The 15987-nt window shown below is 37.1% G+C and overlaps 1 protein-coding gene across 1 annotated transcript; it reads right to left on the reverse strand.

Moving 5' to 3' along the window:
- Positions 1-9677: 9677 nt before the first annotated feature.
- LOC116744742 (40S ribosomal protein S2-like) lies at positions 9678-10844 on the reverse strand. Its single transcript, XM_032614814.1, is given in 3 exon segments — positions 9678-10118; positions 10120-10542; positions 10812-10844. Coding segments are annotated over 3 exon segments (897 nt in total).
- Positions 10845-15987: the final 5143 nt, after the last annotated feature.

Genomic DNA, 15987 nt, shown 5'->3' on the forward strand with positions numbered 1-15987 from the left:
TTTTTTTTTTTTTTTTTAATTTTTGGCTGCGTTGGGTCTTTGGCTGCCTTGGGGAACCCGTGTCCCCTGCATTGGTAGGTGGACTCTTAACCACTGCACCACCAGGGAAGCTGTGTTGCTGGGCCTGGGCTTTCTTTAGTTGTGGCAAGCGGGGGCTGCTCTTTGTTGCAGTGTGTGGGTTTCTCATTGCGGTGGCTTCTATTGTTGTGGAGCATGGGCTCTAGGTTCGCAGGTTTCAGTAGTTGCAGCACGCAGGCTCAGTAGTTGTGACATGTGGGCTCAGTAGTTGTGGCTCGCGGGCTCTAGAGTGCAGGCTCAGTAGTTGTGTCACACAGGCTTAGTTGCTCCACAGCATGTGGGATCTTCCCAGACCAGGGATCGAACCTGCGTCCCCTGCATTGGCAGGTAGATTCTTAAACTCTGCACAACCAGCGAAGTCACTTTTTTTTATGACTGCTTTTCTTTTAGTCCATCCAAAACATTCTTCCATCCTCTTCCTTGTTCTTTCTCACTGAATAGAACTTTGTTGAAGCCCAAGCCTACTTGTTAATCAGCAGAACTAAATACAAGGAGAGGAACTCACTATGTCCTATAGAGTGCATTACACTCTCCCTATTCTAGATACTAGGGGCAAAGCTGGGTCCTCTCTAGTCCTGGCCAGGTACAGGGATACCTACTGAAGCACCAGGATCTCCTACATCAATCTCCACCAAATCCAGGAAGTCTCCTAAAAGACAAGATCCCCATCTCTTGGCTCAGGTTTTCCATCCACAGCAATATCAGCAAGCAGGACTCATGAGTCTGAAGACATCCACAAATACTTGGAATATTTTTACTGGCTGCAACAAGTCCTGCAGAGAAACAAGAGGCAAGGAGATTATCTAATGCCCATTTTCCACTTAAGATTTAACTTTCTTCCCCTGCTGACTCCTCGAAAACGTCAGTATGGTACTCCTCTTTTGTGTTAGCAATAATGCCAAAACTAGCTCTTTTCTATTTCCCAATTTATCATGTTTCAGTCTGAAGAGATTTTGTTTGTTTGTATAGTACCTGTAAAATAGAATATATTCCATGCATAGCTATACAACAAAACTCTTAGAATCTACATTTCCCAGAAACCAAATAATTTATCCCTTGTATAATAAAGTAAATTTATGTATGGAACAGTGCCACCAATTATGCCCTGTTTATAAGTTTTCCACCTTCTTATTAAAAAAAAATCTTTCTCTGTATCCTTCTCTCTTGATCAGCATATCATTATCCTTCATCAAGTATAAGGGTTTTATAGACATCAGTTCTTTGAATTCTTACATCAAACCTATGTACATGATGTTACAAATCCTTACAGAATAGTTACACACACACAAACACACATGCACTCACCCCTAGGGACATAAGCAGAGAAAAGAGTGGGCTAAGAAGTGATTGATAGCTGTAAAGGTGAAAAGTTCTCTGTAAGTCTAAAAGTCTTTTTCTGATTTTTATAAGTGAGGAAATTGAGAATAAGGGAAGTTAAGTAAATAAGTCTTCCAAGATCTGGCTGTAACTAAAAGACAATGCTGGGATTTGAACTTATATTATTCTGATTCTAACATCAATACTCTTTCCACTGCATCCTCATCAATATTTACAGATGTGCATCTGCTTGAATGTTCTCCAAGGAAAGAATGTAACATTAAGTCAGTCAATAGAATCTCAGGAAATAATGTCTCCTTAATCATAATGGAGGAATTTATCTTTTTATATTTTAAGCTACTTGTAGGTAGTTTCTTAGCAGATGTTTTCCACCTGTGCATTAAGAATCCAGGCTGATTTCAAATTCAGCGACCTGTAATCTAATGTATAACCGGGAAAAATGAATTGCTAGTGAATTTCAAATTAGTTCTTCAATACTAGTTAAATGAATCCCCTCATTTTTCAAGACAGACTAATAATCAGAATTACAGTTGGTCTGTATTCTGTTATTAATGTGAGGGACCTAATCACACACTAAAAATATAGTAGATCAATGAATCTCCTTGGAAAATCAGAAAGAAGTTGAGCATGTCCATTGCTGTCAGCCTGACCTTCAATATATGACAAGATGCCAAATTACTTAAGATTTCCAGAAATGGAGAGAAGTAAGGAAAGCATTTCAAAAAACAAAACAAAACAAAAAAACCCTCATTCCATAATTCAGAACCTGGCTTGTATAATGCTTAAAGTCTAGGAGTTATTTTGCATACCTACAGTGGTGGTTGAGAACCATATATCTATTCAAAAATCTCCAACCATAATTGGAGAGGAGGGATCCAGTCTACTTGAGACACACAGTGAGTTCTGAGGAACAGAGTTCGGGAAGGAGTGAAAAGACTCCAAGAATAGATAGGCTTCATAAAAGAGGATAGACTTCAGACAAATATGTCTTCATGCTGTATCATTTATGTTCTCTGAATATTCCTCACATAGGTTTTTACATATACACTGTTTTTTAAAATTTTACCAATTTTTTCTGATGGCAAAGATAACTATGTTGTCTTTCTTCATATGGTCAGGTTCTGTCTTCTTCCAAAAGCCACTAACTAAGCCGTAAGGCAAATAAATTACTACTGGAGCATCTGGAGTTTTCCTAAGATACCTTATTCTGAGGAAGTCCTAAGAATTGATTTATTCTAATGAAGTATGAATCAAGTGTTAAAATGTACCTCAGTTATACCCCCTCTTTTTTTTATTTCTCCCATGGAGTTATACAAGCCTATAAAAGGGTTTATTATTATTATTGATAATATTGTTCGTGGAAATACTAGCCTATTAGACCAACAAATTATTTCAGATTTCTTATTTCCCTCCTCCTGTTTTTTTCTTTATTTTTACTCATGCATGATCCTGAGGTTAACTTTCACTTGTGATGAACCCTTTCTCTTATTTGACCAAGATTCACCAATATGAAAATAAGATTTGGATTTTATTTTCTTAAATTATTATATAGATACAGAAATAGGAAGGTATATAGATAGATAGATAGATCAATCCTTTGGACTCAGATCTTATCTCTGTTCCATGGCTGTAGGCATCTCAGTACCTCCATCTGTAAAATAAGAATAGACATCCTTATCTGATTGGGTTATCAGGAAGATTATACAAAATAATATGCATAAATCACTTAGGCAAGGGGCAAGCACATCACTTGCCCCTTGTTTGAGCAACCATTCATCCATTCTCCTTGATTAATTCTTGAAATCAATATTGTCATCGAGTCTGTATGGGAATACATTTTTAAAGTAAGTTAAAGTAAGTTAAATAGGTATTTAGAAATATGTTCTATCCCAGTAATTCATGATATTTCTTAACCTCATCTGGTATCTTGAATCATACCTTGCCTTTGGTTTAACTTCCGCTGAGCTTCCAGAATTTTCAGATCTCAAATTACAGGTCCTATAATTCTCAGGTTCTGAGATCCTCCCAAATTTAGATTCACTTAAAGCCCCTGGTAGAAAGAATCCAGTATGTGCATGATCTTGTTAGAGACCATCATGTTTGTTTTCCAGGCTCTTAGGATTAAGATATCCTATTGATTAATACTAATAATAGAGTCACTGGAGAATCCTCATATTTTTAGGAAGTGAAAGATGCATTCATATACGCAGCAGTGTCATGTGATTTACACTCCAGAAGTCTAGGAGGCTGCTGGTATCAGCATCATTTTATAAATGAAGAAACCAAGACTATGAAAGACCACAAAGCTATTTAGTGACAAAGTCAAAGTCAAATCCAGGCTTTCAGACTCCAGATCCTTTGGAAAATCTTTTGATTCCATACAAGATTGACTTCCATAAACTTTTAGAACTGTCAAGACCCGTTAGAGATTCACAAGCTACACCTCCTTTTTTTTTGTTTGTTTGCTTGTTTTGGTTTTTGGCCAGTAAGAAAATTGAAGCCCAAAGAGCAAAAGTTCTTGTTTAGATTATATAACACTAATAAAACATTGAAGGTATTTCTTCCTGATCATTTTTACATTTTCCATAAGAAGTTGATCTCAAATCTTTCATGAGAAACATTTAGATAATTAGTCTGCACAAACTTCTGTTTTAATGACATAGTCTTTGAATTTCCCTGTCTGAAAGAGTATAACATTGGTTTATCTTTTAAAAAGTCTTAGTTTCATAGGGAAAAGTAGGTCATGATGCTAAAATATAGCATGTGAATACCCTCATTTAATTTGTCCTTCTGTAACTGCCTTCTTTCACTTAGCATAATTTCTTCAAGGTTTGCCTATGTTAGAACATATGACAAGATTTCATGATTTTTTTAAGGCTGAATAAAATTCCACTGTATGTATATACCATGCTTTTTTGTTCATGAATCCGTTGATGGACATTTGGATTGTTTCCATCTGTTGTGTGTAATAATGTAATAGTGCTGCCGTGAACATGAGAATTACAAATATCTCTCCGAGATCCTGATCTCAATTCTTTTGGGTACTGCATGATTCTATTTATATAAGGTATCTAAAGTAAGCAAATTCTTAGAAGGAGAAAGTAGAATGGTGGTTGCTGGGTTCTGGGGGGGTAGGGAGAAATGGGGAATTGCTCTTCAAAGGGTATAGAGTTTCAGCCATGCAAGATGAAAATGTTCTAGAGATCGGCTTTACAACAACGTGCATATGGTTAACAATACTGTACTGTACACTTAAAAATTTGTTTAAAAAGGTAAAGAAAAATCTCCTGACCATCAGTCCACTTAAGTTGTTGTGAAAGCTATCTATAAGGCTAAAATTCTATTTTATTTAAGTAATATGTTTTAAAGAAGATATAAGAGATTGCTTATGTATCATGTAATTGATGCATTTTAAAAGGTTAAATCATATCTTTAATACTAGTCATGAGTAAACATTTATATCTACCTCAACCTCTGTGTATGTTTATAGCCAATTTTGACCTTCCCATCAGTCACTGTAGAGGTCACAGGCAATGGGCCATAAGTGTCCATCATCCAATGGGAACTGTCAATCCAATCATTTTGAAGTAAGCTTAGGAATACACTTAATAAGTGGAATAATCATTTTTCTGTCCTCTTCTTCAGCTTGTCTTTCTAGACATATGTTAAATAAGTTTTCAATCATTGCCAGAAGTCCTAAGGAAGTGAAATTCATTTGTTATGTTATCTTAAGGGTTGTTGAAGGAGTTTTAATGTCATCTGCTGGAACAACAGCTGAATTCAGGGATGTTACATAACAGTCCCAGCATGATATGTATTGGGTAACAAAGTCAGATGTAGGCTGAGTATGATAAAAATAAGTGAACTCATGTTGTAACCTGATACTGAATTCAATCTTTGGTTTGGATGTAACAGAATCTATTTTATTTTCATTTGAGTAGTCATCATCCTTTACCTGCGTTTATGGTTTTGTGTTACTAGATATATGCCAGATTTACACTGAAGCTATTTATTATAAACACTATCTATGTACTGTAAATATTTAAAAGTGTACACACAGAAGTTATAAATGTAAGTCCAAACTGTTCTACGTAAGTAGCCAAGGAGTCAGGTGTCTAATACTAACTTTCTGTGTTAGTAAATTCTTGTTCCTAGGTTTTGATTTCTTGTTTGTAAATGGAAGAAACATGAGCAGACTGTTTTTAAGGCCTGTACTAGAGCTAAGCTGTTCCAATAAGACATTACATTTTATTGAGCCCCATGTGCTGAGCCCTGGACTGGATATTCCACACACATCTTAATACCACAATAGCCTTGTGAGAAAGGTAGCGTTACAGTGTCCTATATCAGAACAGTAATGGGGATTCTCCAAAAATCAACAACTGATACATAACAAAGTGAGAATGTACAGTCAGGCCTGCCTACAAAATCCAATTCTTTCTAAGTCAAATTTCTACTCACTACATACACCAAGAGTTGGAAAATTCCATGATTTTGTTCCCATCCTATCCTCTTATGGAATAGAAAGTGTTTCAGATATTAAAACAGATATTAAGTGATTATAAAACATCTATTTTAATCTTGAACTCAAACTTAAAAATTGGAGAGCACAAGTGAAGAGGTTCTTGGGCAAGATCCTTCTGGAAATCTCTCCTAACATTCTTGTAGGCAGTGTGCACTTCTAGTTAATCCTGGCCATCAGCATGATGGCTATTTTCAGTTTCTGTAATTTTTAAAATCCCTTTCCAGCCAGAAATCCAGCTAGAAATGTTCCCAACTATCCATCTGAGTTAGAGCACTCAGCAGAGACCAAACATATTCTCTGGCCCTGTGTTACCTTTCCCTCCCTCACTTTTTCTGCTGCAGTGAAAAATGATTCATATAAAGGGAACTGGAATAGTAAAAACAGAAAGAAACCATGAGAAAGACTGCTTAACAGTTTTCCAGTCATGGCTGGGGATGAAGAAATTGAAAACAAGCCAAGAATGCTTACTTTTCAGCCGTGCCCTAGAAATCATTTTGGTTTCAGAACAAGAAAATCACTTCCATGACGGAGAGCTACAAGGAGACTGTGAGATCACATTTCTTTTCCTTGATCAGGAAGAGAACTGTTGTGAAAGGATCAGGTAGTCCCTGAAGAAGCCCCTGAAAGAAACTGATTATAAGAAACATGAAATACATTGTCTCTCTCCTCACCCACTCCCTTGCTGCCTCCATCATCAGCTCCAGGGTCAGTGCAAAAGGCATTTGAGTTCTATGGGAGATGTATTCAGTAACAAAAGAACAAGACTGAGCCTTGATAATTCAGGAAAATGAAACTTTGAGAAGGTTAAGCTTGCCATTTCTGGAAGCAGGCTTTCCTTCCAGAATATACATGAAAGTCCTGGGGACGTCTCTCTTTGTACTCCTAACAGAGAAAGCACTTTACTTTTGCCAAGTTGGATTCTCATTACTTTTTTCCATTCTCTCCCCTAATCTCAGGGTGAGAGTGGAAAAAAAAAAAGAAAAGAAAAGAGAAGAAAACACAAAGTGTTCCTTATTTAGCATCATAGGGATTCCTTTTGTGTGTTTGAAACATTATTGTACTGAAAAAATGCCCACTCCACCACTTAGAGTAAGAAAATGCTGTTGCCGCCTTTCCCACTTATGCCACAACCATCTCCCCCACCCCCAAGTTATCAGTGCAACTGTAAGTGTATACTGATTTGTTAAATTCAGTTCTTGCAATAGCTATTTCAAATATCACTGATTTTGCTTTAAAAACATTTCCCCACGAAGAGCAAACTCTCAGACTCACTGAGTTATTCATGGTTTAGAAATAAATTCTTTATGATAACATCTAAAAGTGTGTTGCCAAAAAAACCCTGGGGTACAAGATTAATGTGTGCAGGAGGAGTTAGAGTGAATTAGGAACATTTACCAAAATCACTTACTGTGAACCTGTACAGTTCCAAAGTCTTGCCAAGAGTCTATAAATATTATGTCCTTACTACTGAGAAAGAGCTATTGCTGGTGCTGCATTGGAGAATGATAGAGGGCCAAGTTGGATGTCTAGTTATTCTTCCCTAGCACAGTAAGGACTTCAGATTAGGTGAAATGGCTTATAGAAAAGAAGTTGACTGGAAGCACTTACACAAAGAATCCTGGGGAGGAGATATTTAATTACGTCATCTATGAGAAGTATAAGCATTAGGTGGTAATGATAGAAAACTTGGGAAGATCAACTAAAAGTCTTAGGCATCTGGCTAAACACACTTTGGTATATCCATGCAAGGGAATACTAATCAGCAATAAAAAGGAACAAACTACAGATAAATTCAACAGGTTGGATGGACTTCAGGAGCATCATACTGAGTGAAAAATTACAGTCTTAAAAGGTTACATGTTTCATGATTCCATTTATGTAATATTCTCAAAATAACAAAATTACAGAAATGGGGAGCAGGTCAATAATTATCAAGGATTAGGTAAGAAGGGGAGAGTGTGACTATAAAGGGGGAGCACAGGGAAGTTTCTTAGTGCTGACAAGACAGTTCTGTATTTCTATTCTGCAAATCATTCAGGTGATAAAATCTCATAGAACTATATACACAGACATACAAAAACAAAAAAAGAAAAATTAGGACATACAAAAACAAATGAAATCCAGGAAAGGTCAGTTAATTGCTCCAATATCAATTTCCTTTTTTGGATAATATGCAATAATTATATAAGGCGTTACCATTAGGAGAAGCTGAGTGATGGGCACAGGGAACCTTTATTTATTGTCTTTGTAATTTCTTATGAGTCTATAGTTATTTCCAAATAAAAAGTTAAAGAATAATTCTTAGGCGGTATTTCTCAGAGCCTGTATGGATTGATTCATTCATTAATATAAAAAACATTTTTTCTTTTTTTTTCTTTGCTGACCACCTAATTTTATGTGAAAGTTCTGAATGTACAGAGAGAGGGCATGATAAAATCATAATCTAATCACAAGATACTAGTGGGACCAATGGATACACAAATGAAAATTTAAATTATACAGTATAATACAAGCTTGTACTGTGTAATGTACAAAAAAGATTTTTTGAGCACAGGGGAAGTTGTGAACATTCTCTACCTGAGGGATTAAGGAAAGTTTCATAGAAGTGTGATATTTTTGTTTGACATTTAAGACAGTAGTTTGTCAGGTGGGTGGGGGTTGTAGCATTCCTTTAAACTGGATCTGTGCATTTTATCTCAATGAAGAGACGCTCCACAGTTTACTTAGAAAAGTGATCATATAGCCTTTCAGAGACTCAGCCATTTGCTGTCAAGCTGCCATCCCTGGAGAAATTGCCCCTAATTCCAGAGCAGTTGGAACTATGGAAGTGAAAGTTGTTTCACTGTAACACGTTTTCTTCTTCCATAACAACCTTTTGACATAATTTTCCTGTTTTAACATCAGTATTAGTACAGTTCTCCAGAGAAACAGAATAAATAGGATATATATAGAGAGAGTTAGAGAGCCAATGGTGTAAATCCAGTCTGAGTCTGAAGGCTTGAGAACCAGGAATGATGGTGGTGTAAGTCCCAGTCGAAGTTTAGGAGAAAACCAATGTCCCATCTCAAACGCTCAGTCAGAAAGCAAACTCAACCTTCCTCCATCTTTTAGTTCTATTCAGGCCTTCAATGGATTGTATGATGCCCACCAACATTAGGGAGGGCCATTTCCTTTACTCAGTCCCCCAACTGAAATGCTAATCTCTTCTCGAAACATTCTTACAAACACACCCAGAAAAAAACGTTTAACTAGATGTCTGGGCATTTTGTGGCCCAGTCAAGTTGACATATAAAATTAACCATAATACCATCTGATCAGATAGGGTATATTTACCTCCTTCTCCTCAAAGAGATAAGCAGTTAGTGAATATTGAATAGTATCAGGTCTATGTGGACCTCGTCAACTTACTACTTCACCACAGGTTCTTCTTAAGAAGATCACAGATAACAAGGACATATAAGGGAAAGGATGATAAAAATGTCTTCCTTGACCTCTATGTATACCTGAAAATTGGGGAGATTGTATATGGACAGAACAATGTCACACTCAGAGACTGGAGGAAAGGACAATCATAACTTTCTCCCCTTTCTTTTCTCCCACCCATGATAAGGAACACCTGGAGAGAGAGAGTCCTATTCAAAATAGAACTAAAAAGAAATTGAAAGGGCATTAAAAGAGCTGGAGTGTGATTTTTTTTTTTAACCAGCTTCATTCACTTTATTTTTCTCATATAAAACTATGTGGTGGCTACAGCTGGCACCTGCGTCCTCTGCATGGAAACTCTGGTGGGGGTCTTTACAAGATGGTCAGTGAATTCATGATACGGAGACTTGGTGAACACTGTCTCTTTCCAGAGATCAGGAGTGAGATAACTGTAGGTCTTGGAAATGGCATCAAAAGTGGCCTTGGTGAAATTGCCCAGGGTGGCAGTGCAGCCCCTGGCAGAGATGTAGCAGTTGTCAATTCCAGCCATTATCAGTAGCTTCTTGGGCACAGGGGCTAAGACAATGCCCGTGCCCCTGGGGGCAGGGATGAGGCACACCAGCACAGAGCCACAGCAGCCAGTCACCTTGCAAGGGATGGTATGGGGCTTGCCAATCTTGTTCCCCCAGTAGCCTTGCTGCACTGGGACGATGGAGGGCTTGGCTTGAATGATGGCCCCACGGATGGCAGTGGCTTACCTCCTTAGAGCACTTGACACCCAAACCACATTGTCCGTTGTAATCCCCAGTGGCAACAAATGCCTTGAACTTGGTCCGATGGCCAGCACAGGTCTGCTTTTGCACAGGCATAATCTTCAAAACCTCATCCTTGAGGGATGCCCCCAAGAAAAAGTCAATGATCTCAGACTCCTTGATGGGTAGAGAGAAGAGATAGATCTGCTCCAGGGACTTGATCTTCATGTCCTTGACCAGGCGGCCCAGCTTGGTGACAGGGAGCCTCTCCTCATCCTCGGCCTTGCCTCTGTGAGCTCCGTGGCCTTGGCCCCGGCCCAGGACCCCTAGGCTGAAGCCTCTGAGGAAGCCACCTCGGCCTCCCATTCCAGGGCCCCCAGGGCCTCCAGGGTCTCCGGGCCCTCCCGCAGCACCAGCGTCATCCACCTTTTGGTGTTTTTACGGATAAGAAATTGAATGTGATTCTTGAAAGATTTGGTGCTGCCTGGAGATTTGACTGTAGGTAGGCCAATTCTTACCCCACTCTCCCACACACATACATAAAACAGACATAACATGAGCAATGTATAATAGCACTTAAGAAAATTATAGGACAAGAGAAAAGGAGGAAATTAGAAGTGAGTGGGGAGAAACTGAGATATTTTGCATGCGTATTTTGTGCCAGGCTCTGTGTTTGGCTCTATCTCAAATCCTACCTGCACTATTGTATCAAATGGAACAGGACCCATTTCAAACACACCCTGCTGGTTTCCAACTGTGTTAGCATCTTAGATGAAGAAACATATCTTCTCCTTTCAGTGTTGCCCACCTCACCATGTTTTCACACAGCAGAGTAACCTTTCTCAAAAGCAACCTGAAGATAACACTGCACCCCCTACTTGAAACCACTCAATAACCTTCAAAGCCCTTGATAAAGTTTAAGATATTAGGCTAACTTTACAAGGCTCTTTGCGATTTGGTACTGCTTATTCTCAGATTTTATCGCTTTTTTCTCCTATCTCTCAGAGTTTATTTTCTCTTTGTTCTCAGATTTTATCTCCTTCTTCCTATCATTCCAAGTAAACATAGACACTCCACATTCATGAAAGTATATCTTCTCTCAGATCTTCTCATGTACCATGTGCCATTCACACATGAAGATCCATCAGTCTGTAAAAGCTTCCCCAAATAGTCCACTGTCTACTCCTATGCCCACCGTCTCTGAATGCAGAGTTTATATTCATCCTTCAGGTCTCACATCCAAATACAAGTCCAAAGCCCTTCTTAGTGCTCTCTAGTTCCTTGTACGTATTTGTCCTAAACTTATCTCTGAGTTTCTGCACATGTAGAGAAATTGTTTTTGCCTATTTTATTCCTAGCACCTGGCATAGTAACTGACCTATGATAGCCTCCCCCAAATTGTATTTCAAATCAAAGATTATCAGTGGCTCAAGAAGGTACATTTATTCTGAAGTCATACCAAAACATAAAGTGCCCTAAGTATTGAGTGATTCTGAGTGACAACACTGGGGAAGTGACTGTCACTGTGCACATACACACACAAACACACACATATATGATAATAAGCGATTTTAGTGATTAAGCGCTTGGGAGTCACCAACAACTTCCTGAGGTCACATGTCCACAAGTAGAAGTGTTTTTGCACTTGTAAGTTGGAAATGCACCCATTCATTCATTCAGTCATTGATTCATTTATCCACATCTACTTTGTGATCATATTAAGCTTGCCCCAAGGACCAAAAATCAAAGATATATTTCATGATTTCAAAGTGCTCAAAGCTCAGTGGAAAAAGAAAACTATTATGAAGTCAAAAAGATACAAAATAGTAGATGAATCATCAGTCTTCCACCCTCAAGAAGCTATGTCCTCAGTGGTGATGTACAGCATGTAACTTTTATCTGTGTCCAGAAATAAAAAGCTGATATCAGCATTGCAGAAGATGTGTTCTGCTCAGTTATAGTAGGTATATTTGAAAATGCTTTCGTTTTACTTTTGTGTCCCTGGAACTATGGGTTCTCCATTTTCTGCAGTCATTCAAGATCTCACCCCAGGTTATTCCGTGAGGAAAGGGATGGGGTAATGAATGTGTCAGAACATACAAGTGCAGTTCTGGAAGTGCTGATAGCTGACTCTGTGACCTTAGGCAAGTTGCTTCTCTTCTCTTGGTCTTGGCTATTTTCTTTATATAAATCTAGACATAGATCAGGATGATTAAATGTGAGGTTGTAAATAAATGTAAGCTTTATTGCCTAAAGAAAGTGTTCAACAAAATTGGAAGACTTATTTTCCACTTGGAATAAAATTTAAAACATCTATGGACCTTTGTTGATATTTGTAATTTTTAAAAAAATCTTGGGACAAAATCCTCTTTCTTTGCTCTTTTCTGATATGAATTTTTTGCCATCAGTGCCTTCAGAATCCTTTGTCCCTTGTCCACAGAATTGCATGCATTTCCCAGTAATTCTCCATTTCTACTCCATGGCCACTTGTTGTCCAGATATTTCTCTCTGATGTTCCTATAATGGGAAATACAATAATCAACACATTTGTCCTCAGTACAGAGAACTTTTGAATGCTGCTTTATTTCAAGCATAAACCTTAAAAAGTTTGGGAGACTCTGGAACACAGTGGAAAAAATCTAGAGTGGACTAAGAGAAGACAAGCAAGCAATATATTATGTGAACACATCTAATTCAAAATTCTCAGGCTCTTTTTTCCAGAAAGAACATTGGCATGATTTTTTAAAAAAGAAAGAAAAAGAGCTATGTCTGGCTTTATTATTCACAGACTCTGTAAAGTTGGTTGTTTCTTTGGGCCTTAGTTTCCACAACAACAACAAAAAATGAATATTGGAATAAAAGAAAGCCTGTTTTTGTAAGCTTGAATTTTTATGCCAAAATTACTTGCATATATATGAAATATAAATCTAAAAATATATATACTTATGCATGCTTATATGTATATTATTATGTATAAAACAAAACAGACAAGTTTGACTAAACCAGGGTTCTGGTGCCAAATCCAAAATCACTGGGCACCTTTTTCCAATGTTGAGCCCATCCAAAAATACCTATATGAGTATGTGTGCACACATGCACTCTTTTGCACACACATACACACACACACATATACACGAAATCAGGTTGTAGAGTCAAATTTTATATAAATATTTGATTGATTATGATAAAAAGACTTACAAAGGTGTAAAAGCAATCACTTAAAATTATAGTTTCCATAAATGTCATTAATCTTACTAGATGTTGACAAACTGCTTTAAAATGCATTGATTCATATGTCTACTACGAAGTGTAAGTGTGAATCTTAGCCAGTGATTAGAATTATAGCGTTTTTATTAATTTATTCCAGTCTTACAGACATATATCCATATGTCACTATTTTCATTGACTTAACTACTAGAAAGGTAGATAAACTCTTCATATACCTGTTGAACTCTTCTGTTTTTTTCTTTTGTGAATTGTCTTCAATACTCTTGTTGCATTTTTCTATTTAGTGTATAGTATAGATATAGTGAATCTTAGGTACTGCAAATACTTCTTTCCCAATCTATTGTTTTGTCTGTTTCCTTTTTTATGGTATGTAAATCAGTAAGATTTATAATTTCTATCTTGTCAAATAGGGTTTGATTTCTAGTTTTTCAGATGTAATGGTTATACATGAAGTTCTTAAAAGGGCCTACAGTGCTCTATGTGACCTGATTCAATTCTCTCTCTCAACCCCCCTCTCCCACCCCACTCAGTTTCTTGTAGCCACATACCTACCTTGCTTTTCCTTAAAGACCCAAGGCACACTCCCACATTAGAACCTTTATATCAACTCTTGCCTTTGCTCAGGGTTCTCTGGTCCAAGGAATCTGCCTGAATAATTAGTTCACCTTCCTCAAGTCTTCGCTCAAGTGCCACATTTTCAGTCCTATCTTTTGGCATTAATTAGTATTGTTATTTGACCTACTCTCTACCCACCCACTCTGGCTTCAGCATTCACAGCCTCTCTTTCACTGCTTTATGCTCTTTATTCCTTTTTTTCTATAGCATTTGTTATTTCCTGACAAAATCAATCATATAATTGTTTATTTTGCTTGTTATTTATTGTCTGCTACTTATTAAACATGGAGCTCTGTGTTTTGTTCATTTATGTGCCTCAAACATGGAGCATAAACAAGGTGCAGTAAATATGTAGGAATGAAGGATGCATTATCTTTCTAGTTTTACATGTGAGATTTTTTTACATCATTTTGTTATTATCATTATTTTTACATTTAGGTTTGGTCTCTATCCTAAATGGGCTTTATTTTTTCTGCATAGTATAGCAGAGTGGTCCACTTTTATTAACTTCTAGATGGATAGTGGTTGTTCCAGCTTTATTTTATAAATAGCACACTTCTCTTTCCTCTAAATTAAAATAACATCTCTATTATACCTTAAATTATGGTACATATTTAAAGCCAAGTCTGGAACTTCTTTTCTTTTTCCATGACCTTTTTTTCCCCATCCAGTGTTATACTGATTTGATTAAGGTAGCTTGAGAGTATGATCTCTCCATTTAAAACTGTACCCCCTTTGCATGGGCAATTTCCCCCTACCTTGCTTAATTTTCCACTTCTAACATACTTTTCAAGTTATAGCCTACCATACAATTTTACTTATTGTGTTAATGGATTATATTTCATTTATCCTCTCTAGAATATGTGTTTAATGAGGTCAAGGGTTTTGTTTCTTTTGTTCTTATTTATCCCTATGTGTCAAGAAGGACAAATATATGGGCATTCATGCCCAATAATACCTTTAAAAATGAAAAAGTCGATTTTGATTTCTAGAAGTGCATTGTTACAACAGAAAAAGACTATTGTTAAATGTATTTCTTCATCACCTTACCAAATATATAATTAATTCTAGTATAATATTTTAAGATTCTCTAGGTAAGCAGTCACCTCACCATCAAAACAAGAGATTATTTTAATATCTTCCAAGTGTTTTATCTTTTTAAAAAAATTTTCCTTCTTATTTGTTGGAACCTCAATATATTGTTGAATAATACTGGGTATAGTGAATATTCCTGCACAGTGTCTGCGTCAGTGTGTGTTACCTGGTTAACACTCCATAAATCTCTGTTGAATGAAATTTGCTGAAGGAAACCATTTATTATATAATGCTAAATTAAAAGTAAAGCATAAAATGCCGTGTGGAAGAAACCAGTCAAGAAAGAGTACAACCTGTCTAATTCAAATTTTATGAAGTTCAAGAACAGGCAAAATTAATATATTGGTGATAGACATCAGAAGAGTGGTTTCTCTGGAGAGGGTGTTGACTGGGATGAGCAGGGGTTCTGGGATGTTGTGCTGCAAATGTGCCTAGAATAGTTCCTGACATACAGTAGTATGTTCATTATATATTTGTTGAATGAGTGAATATACTTGAAGTGCACTAAAATTCTCACAATGGGCTTAAGTATCACTTGGAAGCAGATTTCGAGTGTCTTCTACCTCTGATGGAATTGTGTTTGCATCTGCCAAGATAGGGTGTGAATGAGCAATGGGGCATTCTCTGAAAGAAAAGTCCTCTTTCTTAGCTCAAATGGCAAGTCGTGTAGCACAGCAGAAAAAAATGGATGATATTTAATGTCTGGAAGATTCACTTGGAATCCTGATTTCACCACATTCTCTTTTTGTGAAGTTTGCCTGGCTGCCCATATATTCAGAGACCAATTTTCTTCATCTGCAAAACAGAAATGTTCCTGAAATTGAGTGAGATGATAGTACTCAGCCTCTACTAAGCATTCACTACATGCCACCCTCTATGCTAAGAACATTGCATATGTTACCACATTTCTTGTGTGTGAAATATGTGAATTAC

This window comes from Phocoena sinus, chromosome 19 (assembly GCF_008692025.1).
Source record: "Phocoena sinus isolate mPhoSin1 chromosome 19, mPhoSin1.pri, whole genome shotgun sequence".
NCBI classification, from domain to species: Eukaryota; Metazoa; Chordata; class Mammalia; order Artiodactyla; family Phocoenidae; genus Phocoena; species Phocoena sinus.